Raw genomic sequence first — 18,683 nt, 5'->3', positions numbered from 1 at the left:
TAGCTCAGTTGGTAGTTATTTGCCTAGCATGAAGGAAGCCGTGGTTCAGTCCCTAGGACCACATAAACCAGGAGTGCTTGCTTGTAATCCTAGAGTGCTCACTCAGGAGGTGAAGTTCAGGGTCATCTTCAGCTGCATAGCATGTTCGAGCTGGCCTGGGCTGAAACCCTATCTAAAAAATAATATTTTTAAAAAATTGAAGCTGATGAACTTTCATGCTGGCAAAGCGTGTTGCCTCTTAATCACACATGAATTCCAGACCTGACTCTGCCAGTATGTAGCTGCATAATTTTGTGTAAGAACTTAGCATCTGAGGTGGTTTCTTTCTGTGGTTAGGGCTGAGAGTTCACATAGACAAAGCCCATACAGTGGCCTCAGTGCTTAGGAAGTGTTTGCAAAAGCCACAGCTGGCATGCCTTTAATCCCAGCACTCGGGAGGCAGAGGTACATGGATTGCCATGAGTTCAAGGCCACCCTGAGACTACATGGTGAATTCCAGGTCAGCCTGGGTTAACACTATAAAAAAAAAGAAAGGAAGAAAGAAAGAAAGGAAGGAAGAAAGAAAGGAAGAAAAAGAAAAGCCACAGCTGTGGAGCTGGACTGGCTCAGGTAGCCTTTGAAACATGCTGATATTACATTCTTAAACCAGGATCATAGGACCAGACCAAAAAAAGATAACAAGATAGTATCTTCCAGATTCCAATAGGTCCTTAGTCATCTTTGACTTACTAGGTTTCAGTAGGAAAAATGATCCAGAAAAGAACATGCCCATAGGAAATATTATCATCTTTTTAAAAAAATATTTTATTTTTATATATTTGCAAGGAGAGGGGGGGGGAGGAAACAGACAGAGAGAGAATGGGTGTGCCAGGGCCTCCAGCCACTGCGAATGAACTCCAGATGCGTGCGCCCCCTTGTGCATCTGGCTAACATGGGTCCTGGGAAATTGAACCTGGGTCCTTTGGCTTTGCAGGCAAACGCCTTAACCTGTAAGCCATCCCTCCAGCCCAGAAATATTATCATCTTTTCCTGTTGAACTGTAGGGAAAAAAATTAAGCAGAAAAAAGGAGACGCCTAAAATCCTTATTAAAGTAACTTGAATAGGCTTTGACCTAAGAATTAGATACATGTCATATAACAAGACAGAGCCCTGCATTTTGTCTCTTTGAGAGTTTTGATGTAACATGAGGGCATGAGAGTATGAGACTGTCTGAGGTTTATTCCCTAGCACCCATATAAGATGCTGGGTGTGGCCACACACACCTGGAACCACAGCCCTTTGGATAGTGGAAATGGAGAGTCACTAGGGCTTGTAAAAGCAATAGAACAACTTCAGGATCAGTGGAGGTTCATTCTCAAGGAACAACAGGGCAGAGAGGAAGACAACCAGTGTCCTGGCTTCCACATATGTGTGCCTAGCCATGTGGATCTATGCATGTACCACACACACACTATACACAAAAAAAATAAAACAAGCAAATTTAGGAGCTAAACAAGCATTGTCTAAATTCTTCTCAATTTTATTGCAAAAACCTTGAGAAAACATCTTATAAATTAGTAAGAAAGGAAGCATTTTAAACAAATGAACATTTAAGGGCTGGAAAGATGGCTAGAGGTTAAGGCATTTGCCTGCAAAGCCAAAGGACCTCGGTTCAGTTCTCCAGGACCCATGTATGCCAGATGCACAAGGAGGTGCAAGCATCTGGAGTTCATTTTCAGTGGCTGAAGGCCCTGGCATGCCCATTCTCTCTCTCCCTCTCTCTGCCTCTTTCTCTCAAATCAATAAATAAAAATAAAGTTAAAAAAATGAACATTTAAGAAATAAATATTCCAAAGATAGCAAAAAGCTTCCCTGTGATTCATAAAAAAGGCTAACAAGTGCTCGCTTCGGCAGCACATATACTAAAAAGGCTAACACCACATAGAAGTTCTGAATAATTCTCAGAACTCTTTAAAAAATTGTTTTCTGTTTGTTTCACCCTATGGTCCAGGCTGCCCTCAAATGTGATATTCCTCCCTCCTAGGTTGTGGGATTACAGGTATTTAACATGTCCAGCTCTTGAATTGAGATAAAGTACTTTTTGCTATTTTTATGTAAATACATTGTGCTTAGATTTATAGCTTTTATCTACAAGCTGAACCATTGGTAGTCACATAACAGCTTGAAGGAGACCTGTTTATATTTCTTGTATATGTTTTAAGATAAGGTCTCAGTGTGTAGTCTAGGAAAGCCTCAATTTCCCACATACTGGTTTACAGGTATGTTTCTTACTTATATTTAGTAATGTGAGTCCTTAGGCATAAAAAGGTGCTAAAAGCTGGGTGTGGTGGCTCATGCCTTCAGTCCTAGCACTTGGGAGGTTCACCATGAGTTTGAGGCCAGCCTGAGAATGTATAGTGAACTCCAACCAAGTAAGTCTGGCCTAGAGTGAGACCCTACCTTGAACCCTTCCCCCCCCCCCAAAAAAAAAAAAAAAAAAAAAAAAAAAAAAAAGTTGCTAAAAGTTTGAAGGGTGCTTTCAAGAAATTACCTTTGCTCATTGACTTAGGAACTCGTGAAAAACAAGGGCTATTTTTTGGTTTTTCTTTCTTTTTTTTTTTTTTTTTTTTTTTGGTTTTTCGAAGTAGGGTCTCTGGTCCAGGCTGACCTGGAATTAACTCTGTAGTCTCAGGGTGGCCTTGAACTCATGGCGATCTTCCTACCTCTGCCTTCCGAGTGCTGGGATTAAAGGCATGCACCACCACGCCTGGCTTTTTTTGGTTTTTCGAGGTAGGTTCTCACTGTAGCCAAGGCTGACCTGGAATTCACTATGTAAATTCAGGGTGGCCTCGAACTCATGGCAGTCCACCTACCTCTGCTTCCTGAGTGCTGGGATTAAAGGCGTGCACCACCATGCCCGGCTAAGGGCCACATTTTTATCTGTGTCTCCTTAGCACCTCAAATGGTGCAGAGCACTTAGTAGATGTTTGGTAAATGTTCATTTTCCTTTATGGTATAAATGTTTCTTAAAATTCATGGTGTGTTACTAGAAAGATTTCCTCTCTATCTAGAACGTCACATGTACTGAAGCAGAGAGATAGTAAGTCATTCTGGAGGGAAGCTGTTGAAATCAGGTTCGCATTGCTGGTAAGAAATACCCCAGCAAGAGCAGTTTATGGGAAAAAAGGTTCATTTTGGCTTATAGACTCGAGGGGAAGCTCCATGATGGCATGGAAAAACGATGGCATAAGCAGAGGGTGGACATCACCCCCTGGTCAACATCAGATGGACAGCAGTAACAGGAGAGTGTGCCAAACACTGGCAAGGGGAAACTGGCTATAACACCCATAAGCCTGTGCCTGACAATGTGCTGTCTCCAGGAGGCTTTGATTTCAAAATTGCCATCAGCTGGAGACCTAGCACTCAGAACACCTGAGTTTATGGGGGACCCCTGAATCAAACTGCTACAGAGGCTCTCTCAATGCAGCACAAAATCATCTCACACATCTGAGTAAGGCTTGTAGACACAGCTCCTCCTATGTGAGAAGCCTAGTGCTTCCAGCAGCTTTCCCACGTGCTCTTTGACTGCCTAAACCTTCTTTTCGTCTTCTTTTAATTAAATATTGTGTTTAACTCGTTTACAAGGAGAGTGAGTTTGGGTACGCTAGGGCCTCTTGCTATTGCAAACGAATTCCAGCTGGTCTCAAGTCGTGGCTTCTGGGTGCTGAACCATCTTCACAGCCCCTAAGTCTTTCTGCAGAGCACATCCCTGAGGAATTAGTGGCAGTTAATGGTTGCTGGGGGAACAGGAGACATTCTTTGCAGTGATGTGGCCACTGGTAAGTTTCCCGTGCTCTAGTAAATAATCCTCTACCCATGCTCATACAGGCAACCCTAATTAAACTCAATGGAACACACACATAGGAAGAAGAAAAAAAAAGACATCAGAGTAGAAGAGAGACTAGTTGGGAAGAGAGAGGGGTTCAGTGGAAGAGGGATGGGGAAGGCAGACAAGAGAAGGTAGTGGGAGGAGGTTATGGTTGATATAGATCATATACATGTATGCAAAAATGTCAACAAAAACCACCAAAAAAGTACTAGTTATTTTACGGTTACATGTTTATTATTAAATGGTGGTTCTCAAACATTTATAAATAATTTTAAAATCTCATATTATTGAACTATTTAACCTCATTTATGGTTTTGTTAGTGGGTTTTACATGCCCGTTAGTGTAGATTCACTGCATGAATAAATGAATCCTACTAGTGATATAGTCTGTTTAAATAAAACTTGTGTAGCTGGGGATGGTGGCTCACACCTTAACAGGAAGCTGAGATGGGAGAACCTTGACTATGTAGTGAATTTGAGGCCAGTCTGAGCTACAACCAAGACCATCAGAAAAACAAAACAAGGCACTTGCCTGTGAAGCCTAAGGACCCATGTTTGACTCTCCAGGTCCTACATCTGCCAGATGCAGGGTGACCCTAGTGCCCAAGGTCGCACACCCAGCATGTAGTGCACACACCTGCCAGATGCAGGGTGCCCCCAGTGCCCCAGGTTGCACACACAGCACGTAGTGCACACACCTACCAGATGCAGAGTGACCCTAGTGCCCAAGGTCGCACACACAGCACGTAGTGCACACACCTACCAGATGCAGAGTGACCCTAGTGCCCAAGGTCGCACACCCAGCATGTAGTGCACACACCTGCCAGATGCAGGGTGACCCCAGTGCCCCAGGTCGCACACACAGCATGTAGTGCTCACACCTGCCAGATGCAGGGTGCCCCCAGTGCCCCAGGTCGCACACACAGCATGCAGTGCTCACACCTGCCAGATGCAGGGTGACCCCAGTGCCCCAGGTCGCACACCCAGCATGTAGTGCACACACCTGCCAGATGCAGGGTGACTCCAGTGCCCCAGGTCGCACACCCAGCATGTAGTGCACACACCTGCCAGATGCAGGGTGACTCCAGTGCCCCAGGTCGCACACACAGCATGCAGTGCTCACACCTGCCAGATGCAGGGTGACTCCAGTGCCCCAGGTCGCACACACAGCATGCAGTGCTCACATCTGCCAGATGCAGGGTGACCCCAGTGCCCCAGGTCGCACACACAGCATGTAGTGCACACACCTGCCAGATGCAGGGTGACTCCAGTGCCCCAGGTCGCACACCCAGCATGTAGTGCACACACCTGCCAGATGCAGGGTGACTCCAGTGCCCCAGGTCGCACACACAGCACGTAGTGCACACACCTGCCAGATGCAGAGTGACCCCAGTGCCCCAGATCGCACACACAGCATGCAGTGCTCACACCTGCCAGATGCAGGGTGACCCCAGTGCCCCAGGTCGCACACCCAGCATGTAGTGCACACACCTGCCAGATGCAGGGTGACCCCAGTGCCCCAGATCGCACACACAGCATGCAGTGCTCACACCTGCCAGATGCAGGGTGCCCCCAGTGCCCCAGGTCGCACACACAGCATGCAGTGCTCACACCTGCCAGATGCAGGGTGACCCCAGTGCCCCAGGTCGCACACCCAGCATGCAGTGCTCACATCTGCCAGATGCAGGGTGACCCCAGTGCCCCAGATCGCACACACAGCATGCAGTGCTCACACCTGCCAGATGCAGGGTGACCCCAGTGCCTCAGGTCGCACACCCAGCATGCAGTGCTCACATGTAGAGGTACATCGCAGGCTGGAGGCCTGGTGCCAGCGCTCACTTCCACTCCTACTCTCACATCAAAAAAAAAAGAAAAAAAAAAAAAGGCCAGTCTGTTGAGCTTGCCTCAAAAACAACCAAAAAACGAGGGCTGGAGAGGTGGCTTAGCAGTTAAGGGACTTGCCTGAGAAGCCTAAGGACCCAGGTTCAATTACCCAGTATCCATGTAGTCAGATGCACAAGGTGATGCATGCATCTGGAGTTCATTTGCTGTGGCTAGAGGCTCTGATGTTCCCAAATCTCTTTATCTGCCTCTCTCTCTCAAATAAATATTTAAAAAAAAAAAAAAAAAGCACTTGGCTATCAAGAGGATCACTGCAGGTTTTAGGCCAGCTGGGCTGTATGAGTAAGTTCTGGTTCAGCCTGGACTACAGTGTGAGACCCTGTCTCAAAAAAACAAAAACAAAAACAAAAAAAGCTAAGAACTCAGAAATCAAAAGACCAAATAAGACAATAACAAAAATATTGTTCTAGCTGGGTGTGGTGGCACACGCCTTTAATCCCAGCACTTGGGAGGCACAGGTAGGAGGATTGCCGAGAGTTCGAGGCCACCCTGAGACTACCTAGTGAATTCCAGGTCAGCTTGAGCCAGAGCGAGACTCTACCTCCAAAAACCAAAAAAAAAAAAAAAAAAACCCACAAATATTGTTCTAGCTGGACATAGTGGCTCATGCCTATACTCTTCACACTTGGGAGGCTCAGGTAGGAGTAGTACATTGATTTTTTTTTACCTTATTTTATTTTTTCTCAATTTTTGAAAACATTTTCCATGATTATAAAAAATATCCCATGGTAATACCCCCCCACTTTCCCCTTTGAAATTCCACTCTCCATCATATCCCCTCCCCATCTCAGTCCATCTCTTTTATTTTGAGGTCGTGATCTTTCCCTCCTCTTATGATGGTCATGGATATCCAGGCCATTTTGTGTCTGGAGGGAGCACGTTGTAAGGAGGCCAACCCTTCCTTTGGCTCTTACATTCTTTCCGCCACCTCTTCCGCAATGGACCCTGAGCCTTAGGAAGGTGTGATCGAGATGTTACTCAGTACTCTAGTCACTTCTTTCCAGCACCATGATACCTTCTGAGTTGTCCCAAGGTCACTGCCATCTGAAAAGAGAAGCTTCTCTACCCAAAGTGAGAGTAGCATTAATATGAGGGTATAAAAGGAGTACTTTGATTTTGAGGCCAGCCTAGCTATGAGACTGCCTTCATTTAAAAATATTATATATATAATTCTAATGACTGGTCTTGGTGTGGGAGTGGGATGAAGAAAGCACTTCAGGGAGTGTCCTGGGAGAGGCTAGCAGTGCTCAGTACTTCCTCTTTTACATCTAGATTGACCTCACGATTGCAGCACCACCTCAGCTTGTCATCTGTGTACTCACATTATTCTCCTGACACTGGAGTTCCAGAAGTGACTACCTGTCATTCCCGAAGTGCCATAACTGTGGACTACATTTTCTACTCTGCGGACAAGGAGAGTGCTGCTGGGAGTCCAGGTAAGGGCCATGTGGTCTTAATTCTAGGAGCACGGTATCTGAGACAGGCTGGCTGGGAGAAGGTGAGATCTGAGTGAAGGTCTTGCGTTATACGGATGGGTAGTAAGTCAACAGCTGCCCGCAGAGAAGGAGGCTGCAGAACATCAAGTAAGTAAATAGTTCCTGAAGAACTTTGTCCTCAGTTCTACCACCCAGTTTACGTCAGGGTTTTTTTTTGTTTGTTTGTTTTTGTTTTTGAGGTAGGCTTTCTCTGTAGCCCAGGCTGACTTGGAATTCACTATGGAGTCTCAGGTTGACGTTGAACTCACAGAGGTCCTTCTACTTCCACCTCCCAAGTGCTGGGATTAAAGGCGTGCACCATCATGCCTGGCAGAGACAAAATGGGCTGTCCAGGGCTTCTCACTGAAACTTTTTTTCATACCTTTTTTTAAAAAATTATTTGCTTTTGTTTGTGTCCCACATTCACATGTCAGAGTCTTTTGCCACTACAAACAAATGCCTGTCTAGCTTAACATGGTTTGGTTGGACCATCTGCTGATGTTTTGCACACAAGTGCCTCTGACTGCTGAGCCACCTCTCCAGCCCTCTGTAGTTCAGCCATGGAAAGACCATGCTCATGCTGCCAGTGAGAAGCAGCTTTGTCTTGCTAATCCTGAATTGTTAAGCTCTTGTGGTTGGGAAACTGTAATATGGCCATGTGTTTTCAGAAGCAGTGGTGCTAACGCTTATGTAGCTCAATGAAAAAGCCAATTTGGGGCTGGAGTGATGGCTTAGCAGTTTAGGCACTTGCCTGCGAAGGCTAGGAACTCAGGTTTGATTCCCCAGGTCCCACGTAAGCCAGATGCACAAGGTGGCACATGCATCCGGAGTTCGTTTGCAGTGGCTGGAGGCCCTGGCATGCCCGTTCTCTCTCACTCATTCTTCCTCTGTCTCTAGTAAATGTATGTATGTATGTATGGTATGTAGGTATGTATGCCAATTTGTACATACTAGCCAAAGATTTAGAGTGGAGAAGAAATGTTAACTAGAAGTCTAAAAATACTCAGAACACTTTTAGAAATTCTAGATGCAAGCATCCCTCTCCCTTTTCTTCTGATTCTTCTTTTTCATTTCTGTGGGTGGTTTTTTTTTTAATGCTTTTTGCCAATTCCTTCTGAAGGCTGCCTTTATTAGTAACTCTCAGAACCTGGCTTACTCCTCTTACTAAATAACCTCTACAAAATGTGTTTTCCCCTGTTTTGAGTTTTGACTATGGTTCTGGAAATGTCCTGCCGCAGAAGTTCACTAGGTGGCAGGAGAACGCCATGAACCAGCGCCCCTAAGTCTCTGGCTTGCGGGAACTTGCTTCAGTGGGGAGTGAGTGGGCTCAAACTATGCTGACATACCCTCCAGTCACCTGATTAACTTCCCACATAACTGGGGGTGGATCTGCCTAGTTTTCGCAGTTGTAGGGTAGTTGGTGGTGAATTTATTAGGTGCTTGTCATTCTCATTGCTAACATTTTTTAAATATGCTATTGATACTTTAAAAAATTAGTTGTATAAATTGAAATAGAAAAATGTCTGGCATATCAGTAACTTTTGAAACTGCTGTTTGAGAATAATTAGGCTATAGTGCAACTAAACTTTAAATGCCTCCCCTCCTCCCCTTTCGAGGTAGGGTCTCATTCTGGTCCAGGCTAACCTGGAATTAACTGTGTAGTCTCAGGGTGGTCTTGAACTCAGGACGATCCTCCTATCTCTGCCTCCCCAGTGTTGGGATTAAAGGTGTGTGCCACCACACCCAGCTTAAATGCTTCTAAAAAACATGTTTCTATTTATTTACTTATTTGGGAAAAGAACAGAGGGAGGGGACGGGTAAAGGAGAGATACAGAGAGAGACACACAGAGAATGGGCACTCCAGGGCCTCCAGCCACTGCAAACAAACTCCAGACGCATGTGCAACCTTGTTGCTTACATGGTTCTAGAGGAATTGAACCTAGGTCCTTTGGCTTTGCAGGCAAGTGCTTTAACCACTAAGCCATCTCTCCAATCCTTTAATGACTATTTCATATTAGTCTTCTGAATAGTGTGAGTTCTGTTTCCTTGTTGTGTAAAAAAAAAGGACTTGTATGGTTAATTTATCTTGACATGTTGATGCAGTTTCACTGAATGTGTGCTTTTTTAATGTAGGAGCTGAAGTTGCTTTGGTTGGTGGCCTGAAACTGCTAGCTAGGTTGTCACTTCTTACAGAACAAGACCTATGGACCATTAATGGACTTCCCAATGAAAACAACTCCTCAGACCACCTGCCTTTGTTGGCAAAGTTCAGACTGGAGCTCTGACTCTTGGCTCATGCACAGACTCTTCCTCCCAATTCATGTTCTCTTTAGAGAATGTGGAGTTACCATAAGGGTTTGTTAGTTTTTGTGCTCTGGATTTCTGAAATTCGATTATATGCTTGAAACATATCAGAAGAAACAAGTTTACAAGGTTTTTAGGAATGAAAAAATATTTGCCTGGTATTTAAGATATAAATACTCTTTTTTAAAAGTTATTTTTATTTTGAGAGAGAGAGAGGCAGAGAGAGAGAGAATGGGCATGCCAGTACCTTCAGCCTGCTGTGAATGAACTCCAAAAGTGTGTGCCCCTTGTGGCACACGTGTGACATTGCATGCTTACATCACTATATCTGGCTACATGGGACCTGGAGATTTGAACATAAGTTCTTAGGCTTCGCAGGCAAGTGCCTTAACTGCTAAGCCATTTCTCCAGCTCTTAAATCCTCTGTAAAAGCGATGTGAATAATTTTTATGCTAAATCCTGGTACAAATGGCTGTTTTGTAAACAGTGTGTTTTGTCTCCAGTCCTCCAGCAAAAGAACCTTGTGTTTCCAACAAGCTTTACAATGGGACCCAAGTACCCGTCACACCTGGAAACCACAAATTGCTGCCCTTTCAGGAGGACTGATTTCATTGGGGAACCCTGCATTTATTGAGTCCCACTTCCTTCATCTTAGAAATCATTATGCACAGGTGTCCAACCATTTTAATTTTTGAAGGGACTTGATAATGCTTTTAAATTGTTCAAGATGCACAGTTCTCCTTATTGCCATCCTGAGCCACATTGTATGCCTAGAGTTTGTTTGGGAAATGAAGGTCACTCTGGTAATAGGGTAATAAAAATTCCTTGGGGGCTGGAGAAATAATTTAATGGTTAAGGTTAATAATTTAATGGTTATGCCTGCAAAGCCTAAGGGCCCAAGTTTGATTCCCCAGTACCAGCATAAGGCTAGATACACAAGTGTTGCATGCAGCTTGAGTTCATTTGCAATGGCAAGAGGCCCTGGTGCACCAGTCCCTTTCTCCCCTCCCTCTCCCCTCTCTCTCTCTCTGCTTGCAAATAAATAAAGGAAAAAACAAAAAGGAAAAGTTCCTTGGGCTAGAGATGACATTTTATCTTGCTGAACTGTTTCAGTAGAAATTTATTTTATTAGAAAAATTGTCTTTGGAACAAAGTGGCAGCTATAAGATTATTTTTATTATGCCTCTGAAGTATAAAAAGGTAATAAAATTATAGTAGGAGTTGAACTTGGAACCCCAATACTCCGTAAGTAGTCATATTAGCTGTTGGTTGTAATGTTTTGTTTTCTTGTACAGTGATGCACCAGTGAGGTGGTGCATATACTTTTCAATGAAAAGTTATGAACAAGTCTAATAAATCCTGTGGTTTCAAACAAGTAGAAATTTCCTCTGCTTTTTTAGGTTGTAGGATCAAGGAACTACAGACATTTTTTACTAAGTAGTCATTTTGCACTGAATACAAATGTTTTTACAGTGGATTTTATTAATAGAATGTTTTAAATTGGAAAACAAGTCTTGAACTTTAAAATTTTGTATTAAATCACTTATTACAATTATTTTTAAATAAAGTAAACCAAATTGAATGCCTCACAGAAGGCGTGTGGGTTATAAAGATGTGTCTAGTGAAACTGCAATAAGCAACTCTTCTCATTTGTTGGGTTCATGTACAGTATTAACTACAGTTGAGGAAGTCCTAGTTTCTGTAGTGGTTTGTGGGCTACTGTGTCTTGGTTAGCAGAGGTAGTCCTCATATTACAATGACTATCATCCCCTTCTAATACTGGAGAAAGAGATATCTTTAGTAAATTAACAAATGTCTTTATATAAAAAAGATAGTTGTTAGCAAACTACCATTCCTGAAACCTCTGTGAAGTTTTTTTGTATCCGGATTAATATGTTATGAATTTAAGCATGTATTTCACTGAATTTGCTCTCTGTTAGCTTATCAAATGAAGTGTTATTTTCTGGCCCAGAAGCCAACAGGTAAAGGTCCCTGTTCAGGTTTTAAAGTTCCAATAGAAACAAGAACCTTTTTTTTTTTTTTTTTTTTTAAGCCAGAAAAGTTCTAGAACCTTGCAATTTCTTTCTTGCCAAGCACAACTCCATCTGATCAGTTGCAGTCAAAAATCTCTCATAGTCTAAAGTGAAAACTTTCTAAATTTTAAATACAAATGGGAATTATAAAGTGATAAATTCCTAGTTCTAGTGTCACGATGCTAGGCATGTTTGCAGTCTTGTCTTTGGGATAGGGAAGTAGCTCATCAGTTAAAGGTGCTTGCTTGAAATCTTACCTTTTGGGATTTAGTAGCTCCCTGCTTTCAATCCTGTGCTTCCCAAGAAAAGAGTTCTAAGGTGAGAGTTCAAAAGGTAAGGATAGGTGTTGACTCATTTGCACTTTGTACCTGTAAAGTATGTAATAAATAATATACTGGAACGTGTGTGTCTTGGGTTTTGGGCCGATGTACTAAGCTGCATGACTGGCCTGTTACTGCGTCATTACTTTTTCAGCTGTTAGGGGGAAGTGAAGGGATAAGTTACTAAGACAGGCCAATGTAGAGATACATGAAATGTAAAGTCTGAAAATTCTCAAAGAGGTGATAAAATGATAACTTAGTTCACTACACAAATAGAAGAGAACCAAAACAAACACCATTGCACATTGTTGCATTTCCAGAATGGTTTAATAAAGTTCCATGCTGTGTGTAAACACATACAACTTAGTGATGAGAAAGACATTAACTTGAAACATGCATTTATCTGGCATTTTCTAAAATACCATTATACAAGTTTTTGTTTACTTAGAAAAATACCACCAAAACAATCACAGTTTTCCTGAAAGATTTAAAAAAATGTATTGGCCAGAACAAAGTCTAAGAGAATAAACAAGATTCTGAATTGTATGTCAAAAAACTGTACAAAGTGTACATAAGCTATAGCTTACGAAAGCCTCGGTATAGTAAGAATTCTGAGTAAGGGTTCCGAAGTCCTGTTTACCAGTAACTCCTAACAAAGTGTTTATGAAATAACTGACTTAGAAAAAGGGACACACTCGTGGTTTCAGTGTATAGAAAATACTAAAGACTGCCTTTTGAAATAAGTGTCCTTGAGACAGCAGAAGCACGTCAAGTCAGGACTCCTGTCATTCACTCAAATCTTGCATATTTACCATGGTGGCTTCAGCTTGAACCTTGTCTTGTATAGTAACTAAAAGTTAGATTGCAGTCATTTTGTAGTTGTCTGTTTTTATCTTTTGAATTAAAGCTAACCTTAAGTCAATTTGGGGAGGTAAGACATGGCTTTTTTTTTTGCCACATTATTTTAATTACGCTATTGCATTACAATTTTATGGTTTTTTTAGAAGTCAGCATGTTCTATGGGCAATAAAATACACTTGACAGGTAGGAACATTTTAAATGTTTCTGTGACTGCTTTGTCAAAGGAAAGTGAGTGTGGGAGGACTGATTACTCAGGAGTCGTCAGCAGGTCAGGGGCAGTTTTGCACCGCTGCTCTTTTCCCACATCTTGTAGGAAGCGCGGTTGTCCACTGTCTGGATTCCACCTTTTATATGAGCTGGTCCTTAAGGGACTCTTGGAACGCACTTCCAAGTGCTGGTGTGTGGCAGCTCGCTTACTGTGACGCAGTTCGGAGGCGTGAGCAGATGGGTGTGAGGCAGGGTTGTTTCACAGTGAGAGTGAACTGCTTCTCTGGCTGCACCGAACACTGGCCTAAAGGCTGAGAATGGGCTGCTGAGTGAAGATACACTTTGAAGCTGGCCATTGAACCCAGGGTCTCTCAGTGCTAAGCGCTTGCTTGCCACTGAGCTACTCCCCCAGCCCAGATAACTCACTCTGAACCTGACTGGCATTACCATTCTTGAAAGACACCAAGTTCAGAATTTTAAACGGACACCGTGTTTTAGTGGTGTATTCCTGTGGGTCCTGTTCTCTAAGCCTTCCTTTTCCAAGGAAACATGCTTACCATTAATACTGCTTTCCAGGGCATGGGAGCCCTTGTGCGTGTAGCTGAGGAGTGAAGACTGCTCCCCTTTCCTCCCCTTCCCCCGAGGCTTTCTTGGTCTGGACTCTGAGCAGGCCGATCCTTGTATTGACTTCCTTCCTGGAAGCCCTTCGTCAGAATCTCATTGCCAAGAGATGCAGACTGAGGGCACTGGGCTAGCTGACGTGACTCGAACGTGTCCTTTGGTCTCATGAGTTGCTTGGGTCAAATAGGATTGCTTTTGATTTAGATCCCATGGTCTGCAGCCAGCAGTTACACCTTTCGTAGCTGCCATGTGGGCTAGCTCTAAGCCTCAGACTGGAAGACTTCGTGCCAAACAAGTGTTCTCTGTCTCCAGCGGTGGTGCTTCCCAACTTCGTAAGAGCAAAGCACGGGAGAATCTCATTGAGCGGGAACATAGGGTGATGGCACGTCGTTAAAACACGGAGCCCTCCAGAGTCCAAGCCTGACTCAGTGTTTACAAATGACAGAATGTAAGCGGTTACCACTTCTGCAGACTGACGGACTCCTAACGTCTGTCTTCCCAGTGCCTGCCTGGCAGAACCTTGGCATGCTACGTGTGTGTAGCAAGTGCATGACCTCTTGTGCTTTGTGGTGACTCTGCAAAGTTTAATGCTAGTGACAGGCGTAGACTAGCTTGTCAATGTGTTGTTTTGCTTTGAAAGAACATGCTTCCGTCAGTGACTGCTTAAGAAAAGTGATTCAGGTACTAAAAAATGTATTCCCGTATTGCCAGAATTTCAGTGCTGCTAAGTAAACACCTGCATATAACACCTAAAATCTCATCACATGCACCTGGAAAAACTGCAATACAAATAGAATATTTATATTAAAAAAACATTGTTAAGATTGCATATCTGATGTCAAAATGCTGAGGTAATAGTAACTGCTTAAAAAAACCCACCCATCTTTGTTTCTGTTATTGCTGAAAAAGATAGTAATACTGGTTGAGCCACCTTATAATAGCAAAAGAGGGAGAGGTTGTCACGAACACTTACTACTGGGGAGGCGTAATATCCAAAACAAGTAAAAGAAATTTGGTAAATGGAAAAAATTCAAAACTACTGTTAATGTCTTCCTTGAAATCTTGAGTGAGGGAGACAGTCCAGCCCCAGCGGGGTAGTAGCCTGTCCATGGTCTCCTCCCAGGGAGGTTTATAAAGCTCATTGTTCCCACCTCTCAGATTCCATTTCCATGTGAATCCTGAAAAGTAAAACTCACAGGACCTTGACAGACAGCTGCAGTTCCTCGGGAAGGTGGGGTAAAGTGCCAGAGAGAAGCGCCACGGAGCCGCCGCTGGCCAGTATGGCTTGGCTAGATGCGGATTTGATAGCCCACTTCGTTCAGCGCGCTGAGGTCAGCCGCCTTCTTCTCAGGCAGAGCGGGCCTAAGGGTGAAAGGCAGAAGGCGGTGGAAGGGAGGGACACACAGCCTTTTCAAGGGCCTCAACTACGTTGCGCTAACGCTTCTGTCTCACTTCCTCCACCCTATCCCCCACACCCCCAACTCTTCTTACACCTAACTTTACAGGTCTTGAGAAATATTCTAAGGCTTTCACTGTACAAATAAAAAAATCAGCATTGTGTGAGTTTTTAAAAGTTTAAATATAGTCACGTTTGAACTTTTTGTATTGTCTTTGTGATAGGGTCTCACTGTGGCTTTGCAATGTCAATCCTGCCTCAGCCTCCCATGTGCTGGGATCATAGGCACATACCACCGTGCCCAGCTCACTAACTTTTGAAACCCAGGAGCCTAACAAATGACAGACTGCTGGGCTAAGAGCCAGATGGCCTTGGCAGCAGTGACTTGGTCTTTCCCTCCTCTCCCCCTTAGGCAAGCCCAGGATCCCTGAGGTGACTTTGGTTCCAGGAGCAGTTCTCAGGTGTGTCTGTATTCCAGGCTTGAATGTATACTGTCTCAGAGTCCACACGAAACTGCATGTCACTGTGGGCAGTCACACAGCAGAGCATCTCTCCCCGCAAGCAACCCTCAGCTGTAGCTCCTAAGCGTTTATGGCGATGTCATCAGAAAGTACTGGAGGCTCAGGGGAAGGCTGGGTTAGTAGCACACCACCTGTCTCCATTAAAGACTCCATTAAAGGCTCACACAGGTTGACACTGTTCCTAAGCGCCCTTTCTAGACTGTCCTATGATGCTTTCCTATTCTGATGGCCCTCTTGGCACCTTGGATAGGAGGAGAGCAAAATAGTAAACCAAGGTTAGGATGCTCACTATGTCTAGTGACTTCAAACTCAGCACTTTCATGCTTACCCATTTTATAAGAAATTCAAAGGTATTTTTAGATGAAGCATGAACCTTATTCAGAATAGAAAATGTAAATTACGAGAAATTTCTTAGCTTATACCTTGAAAGAATTCCTAACAACACATGGTTTTCCCTTGGCATGAAACTACTCAAGCTCATTCAACTAGAAATAGCTAGCTTGGGGCATGTGTGTATGCTATAACGGCCATCCCTCCTGTGTCTCAGATCTTCACCAAGAGCTTGTGAGCATTCTCTGGAATTTTAAGGCTCCCTAACCCCACTAAATAACATTGTCTCTGTGTCACATGAGGCTCATTCTTCTACTTGACCATCAGCTAGGACCCATGCCTCATTTCTGTATGTCTTTTCATGGCTCCTGGGACACACTAATGATAATAAAGATCAAAACATTTGTGCTCAGAGTTGCTCATCGAATCAAAGAGCTCAAGGCTTCCAGCCTTCACTCAGGGTGATGGTCTTCTCCAGGCCAGGTCCCTTCTTGAGCTAAAGGGAACAGTGGATTCAGACTGTCTGTCCAGCCCTCAGCCCACTAGGTTTCTTTTTTTTTTAAATTTATTTATTTATTTGAGAGCGACAGACACAGAGAGAAAGACAGATAGAGGGAGAGAGAGAGAATGGGCACGCCAGGGCTTCCAGCCTCTGCAAACGAACTCTAGACACGTGTGCCCCCTTGTGCATCTGGTTAACGTGGGTCCTGGGGAACCGAGCCTCGAACCGGGGTCCGTAGGCTTCACAGGCAAGCGTTTAACCGCTAAGCCATCTCTCCAGCCCCCACTAGGTTTCTTACAAGTCAGGTTCAAAGCCTCTACTTAGTCTGAAAGGCTGAACAATGTCTGTTTTGTCTCCTTGCTTCGGGTGACCTCATCTTTACAAACAGCTGGCTGGAGACTGTCTCTAAGGTGGACTCCCTGTAATAGTCGTTCCATGTTAGCGCCCAGGTGAGGCACATGTGGCTATAAAGGGAGGTCAGCCTCTCACCTCCACAGTGTGCTCCCACTCGTAGAAAAAGTGGTTATCAAGATTTCACCCAGAGTGCTTGCATGCACTCCTTATTTTATGAAGGAAGTAAATGGCTGCACATGGTGGCTACTCAGGAAGCTGAGGCAGGAGGGTCATGTTCAGGGTCTACGCCTGGGCTACAGAGAGTTCAGGAACAGCGTGGGCAAGTTAGTGAAGCCCTGCCAGAGTATAAGGTCAACAAAGAGCTGCGAGTTTGGATCAGTGACACAGTGCTTGCCTAGCATGCGTGAGCTCTAGGTACGATCCACACATCACAAAACATAAATGCAAGCGGTTTCCTACAGCAACTGTGACTGCCACTCTGATCCTGTAACGGTGAAATTACACTCAACTATAAACTACATTTACATTAGATGCCTTTTCTAGATTTGTTTTTTGAGGCAAGCCCAACTGGCTTTTTTTTTTTTTTTTTAACATGAGAGCGAGACAGAATTGGCGCTCCAGGGCCTCAGCCACTTAATCAAACTGTAGGTGAGTGTGCCACCTTGTGCGTATGTGCGACCTGGTGTGCTTGCATCACCTTTTGTGTGTCTGGCTTACTTGGGACCTGGAGAATTGAACATGGGTCCTTAGGCTTTGCAGGCAAGTGCCTTAACTGCTAAGCCATCTCTCCAGCCCTCTGAATGATAATTTTAATATTGCCCTCAATATCCACTCTTTTGTGATGGTTAATCTCTGGTTGTCAACTTGACAGGGTTTAGAATCACCATGGAAACAAATCTCAAGGAATGGCTAAGAGATGTTCTAGATTAGGCTACTTGGAGTAGGAGAGCTCACTCCAACTGTGGGTGCCACCACTGCATGGGCTGGAGTCCCAAGCTGAATAAAAGCAAGGGGGCTGACGCTGTCACTCTGCTTCCTCACTGTGGCCTGAATGGGACCAGCTGCCCCAAGTTCCTGCCTGTGCCCTCCCCACCGCGGTGGACTGTAACAAACTGAAATAAACCTTTCCTTCCTTAAACTGCACCTTGTCATAACTAATAACAACCCTACTGATGCCCACTCCCACTTTCTGGCTGAGCACATGGCTACTTAAAACCCAAACTGCATTTCCTGACTTCCTATAGTCAGGCCTGGCCTCAGGCTTACTTATAGCCAATGAATGGGATTTTTAAATCGTGGAGCGGCAGGTGGTTACCAAGACAGCAACTGCTAAAGGGAGTGTGGAAGTGATGAGCTTGTACCGTAAGACAATCTAATGGTGACAGAGAAAAAAGAAACACACACCACCTCGGGCTGCTTCTAGTGGGTCACGATTAAACCGCCAGCTTCACCTTACCCACAGCCAAACCTGATCCTGATTCCAGTTCCCTCCATTGACTTAAGAAGAATAGGCTAATACACACACGTCAGTAGCAGTAGGTGTAAAAGCAGCCCAAAGAAGGTTGTGTGGAATAACATGTTCCTAGCAAGTTCTAATTCCACTTGGAAGAAAAGGGTACATTCCATGTAAAGCCAAAAGTCACACTTCTAAGACACTCTTCCCTGTAACCTCACAAACCCTGTCTCCATACATCTCTCCTTATCCCCCCCAAAGCAAGCAGTTCCCATGCTTAACAAGAGAATCCATTGCTCCATGATCCTTGAAAGGCCTACCAACTGGCTCGCTCATTTCTGAACTGTGTGTTCATGGGGGGTTAAATCCAGGGCCTTGAGTGTGCCAAACACCACCACCAAGCTACACCCCCAACCCCAGCATCTTAAGATGCCTGTTTTTTTCCTGGCCTGGCATCTTATACCAAGTCCCACTTCTCTTCTGGAGCTATAGGAAAATGCTTCCAATGGGATGGCCGCTGCGCAGGTTCCGAGGG

At 44.3% G+C, this 18,683-nt stretch overlaps 2 protein-coding genes across 11 annotated transcripts in view; one reads left to right on the top strand and one right to left on the bottom strand.

Annotated features, from left to right (window-relative positions):
- The window catches only part of Angel2 (angel homolog 2), a 47,283-nt gene that overhangs the window by 19,303 nt on the left and 9,297 nt on the right, over positions 1-18,683 (top strand). For 7 of the 9 annotated variants that reach the window (XM_045141626.1, XM_045141629.1, XM_045141630.1 and 4 more), the window contains 2 exons: positions 7,044-7,207; positions 9,380-9,814. In XM_045141626.1, the coding sequence (XP_044997561.1) occupies positions 7,044-7,207; positions 9,380-9,531 (316 nt within the window). In that variant the 3' untranslated portion in view covers positions 9,532-9,814. Of the gene's footprint in view, positions 1-7,043; positions 7,208-9,379; positions 9,815-18,683 lie in introns of those variants that run through there. The other 2 variants (XM_045141625.1, XR_006635084.1) reach the window with 1 other exon arrangement.
- Positions 12,847-18,683, bottom strand: part of Vash2 (vasohibin 2) — a 44,138-nt gene continuing 38,301 nt past the window's right edge. For both annotated transcript variants that reach the window (XM_004671297.2, XM_004671298.2), the window contains one exon: positions 12,847-14,954. In XM_004671297.2, the coding sequence (XP_004671354.1) occupies positions 14,882-14,954 (73 nt within the window). In that variant the 3' untranslated portion in view covers positions 12,847-14,881. The remainder of the gene's footprint in view (positions 14,955-18,683) is intronic.

Source organism: Jaculus jaculus, chromosome 1 (assembly GCF_020740685.1).
Source record: "Jaculus jaculus isolate mJacJac1 chromosome 1, mJacJac1.mat.Y.cur, whole genome shotgun sequence".
Classification (NCBI taxonomy): domain Eukaryota; kingdom Metazoa; phylum Chordata; class Mammalia; order Rodentia; family Dipodidae; genus Jaculus; species Jaculus jaculus.
The sequence above is the reverse complement of the archived record's forward strand: the minus strand, read 5'-3'. Positions and strand labels throughout refer to the sequence as shown.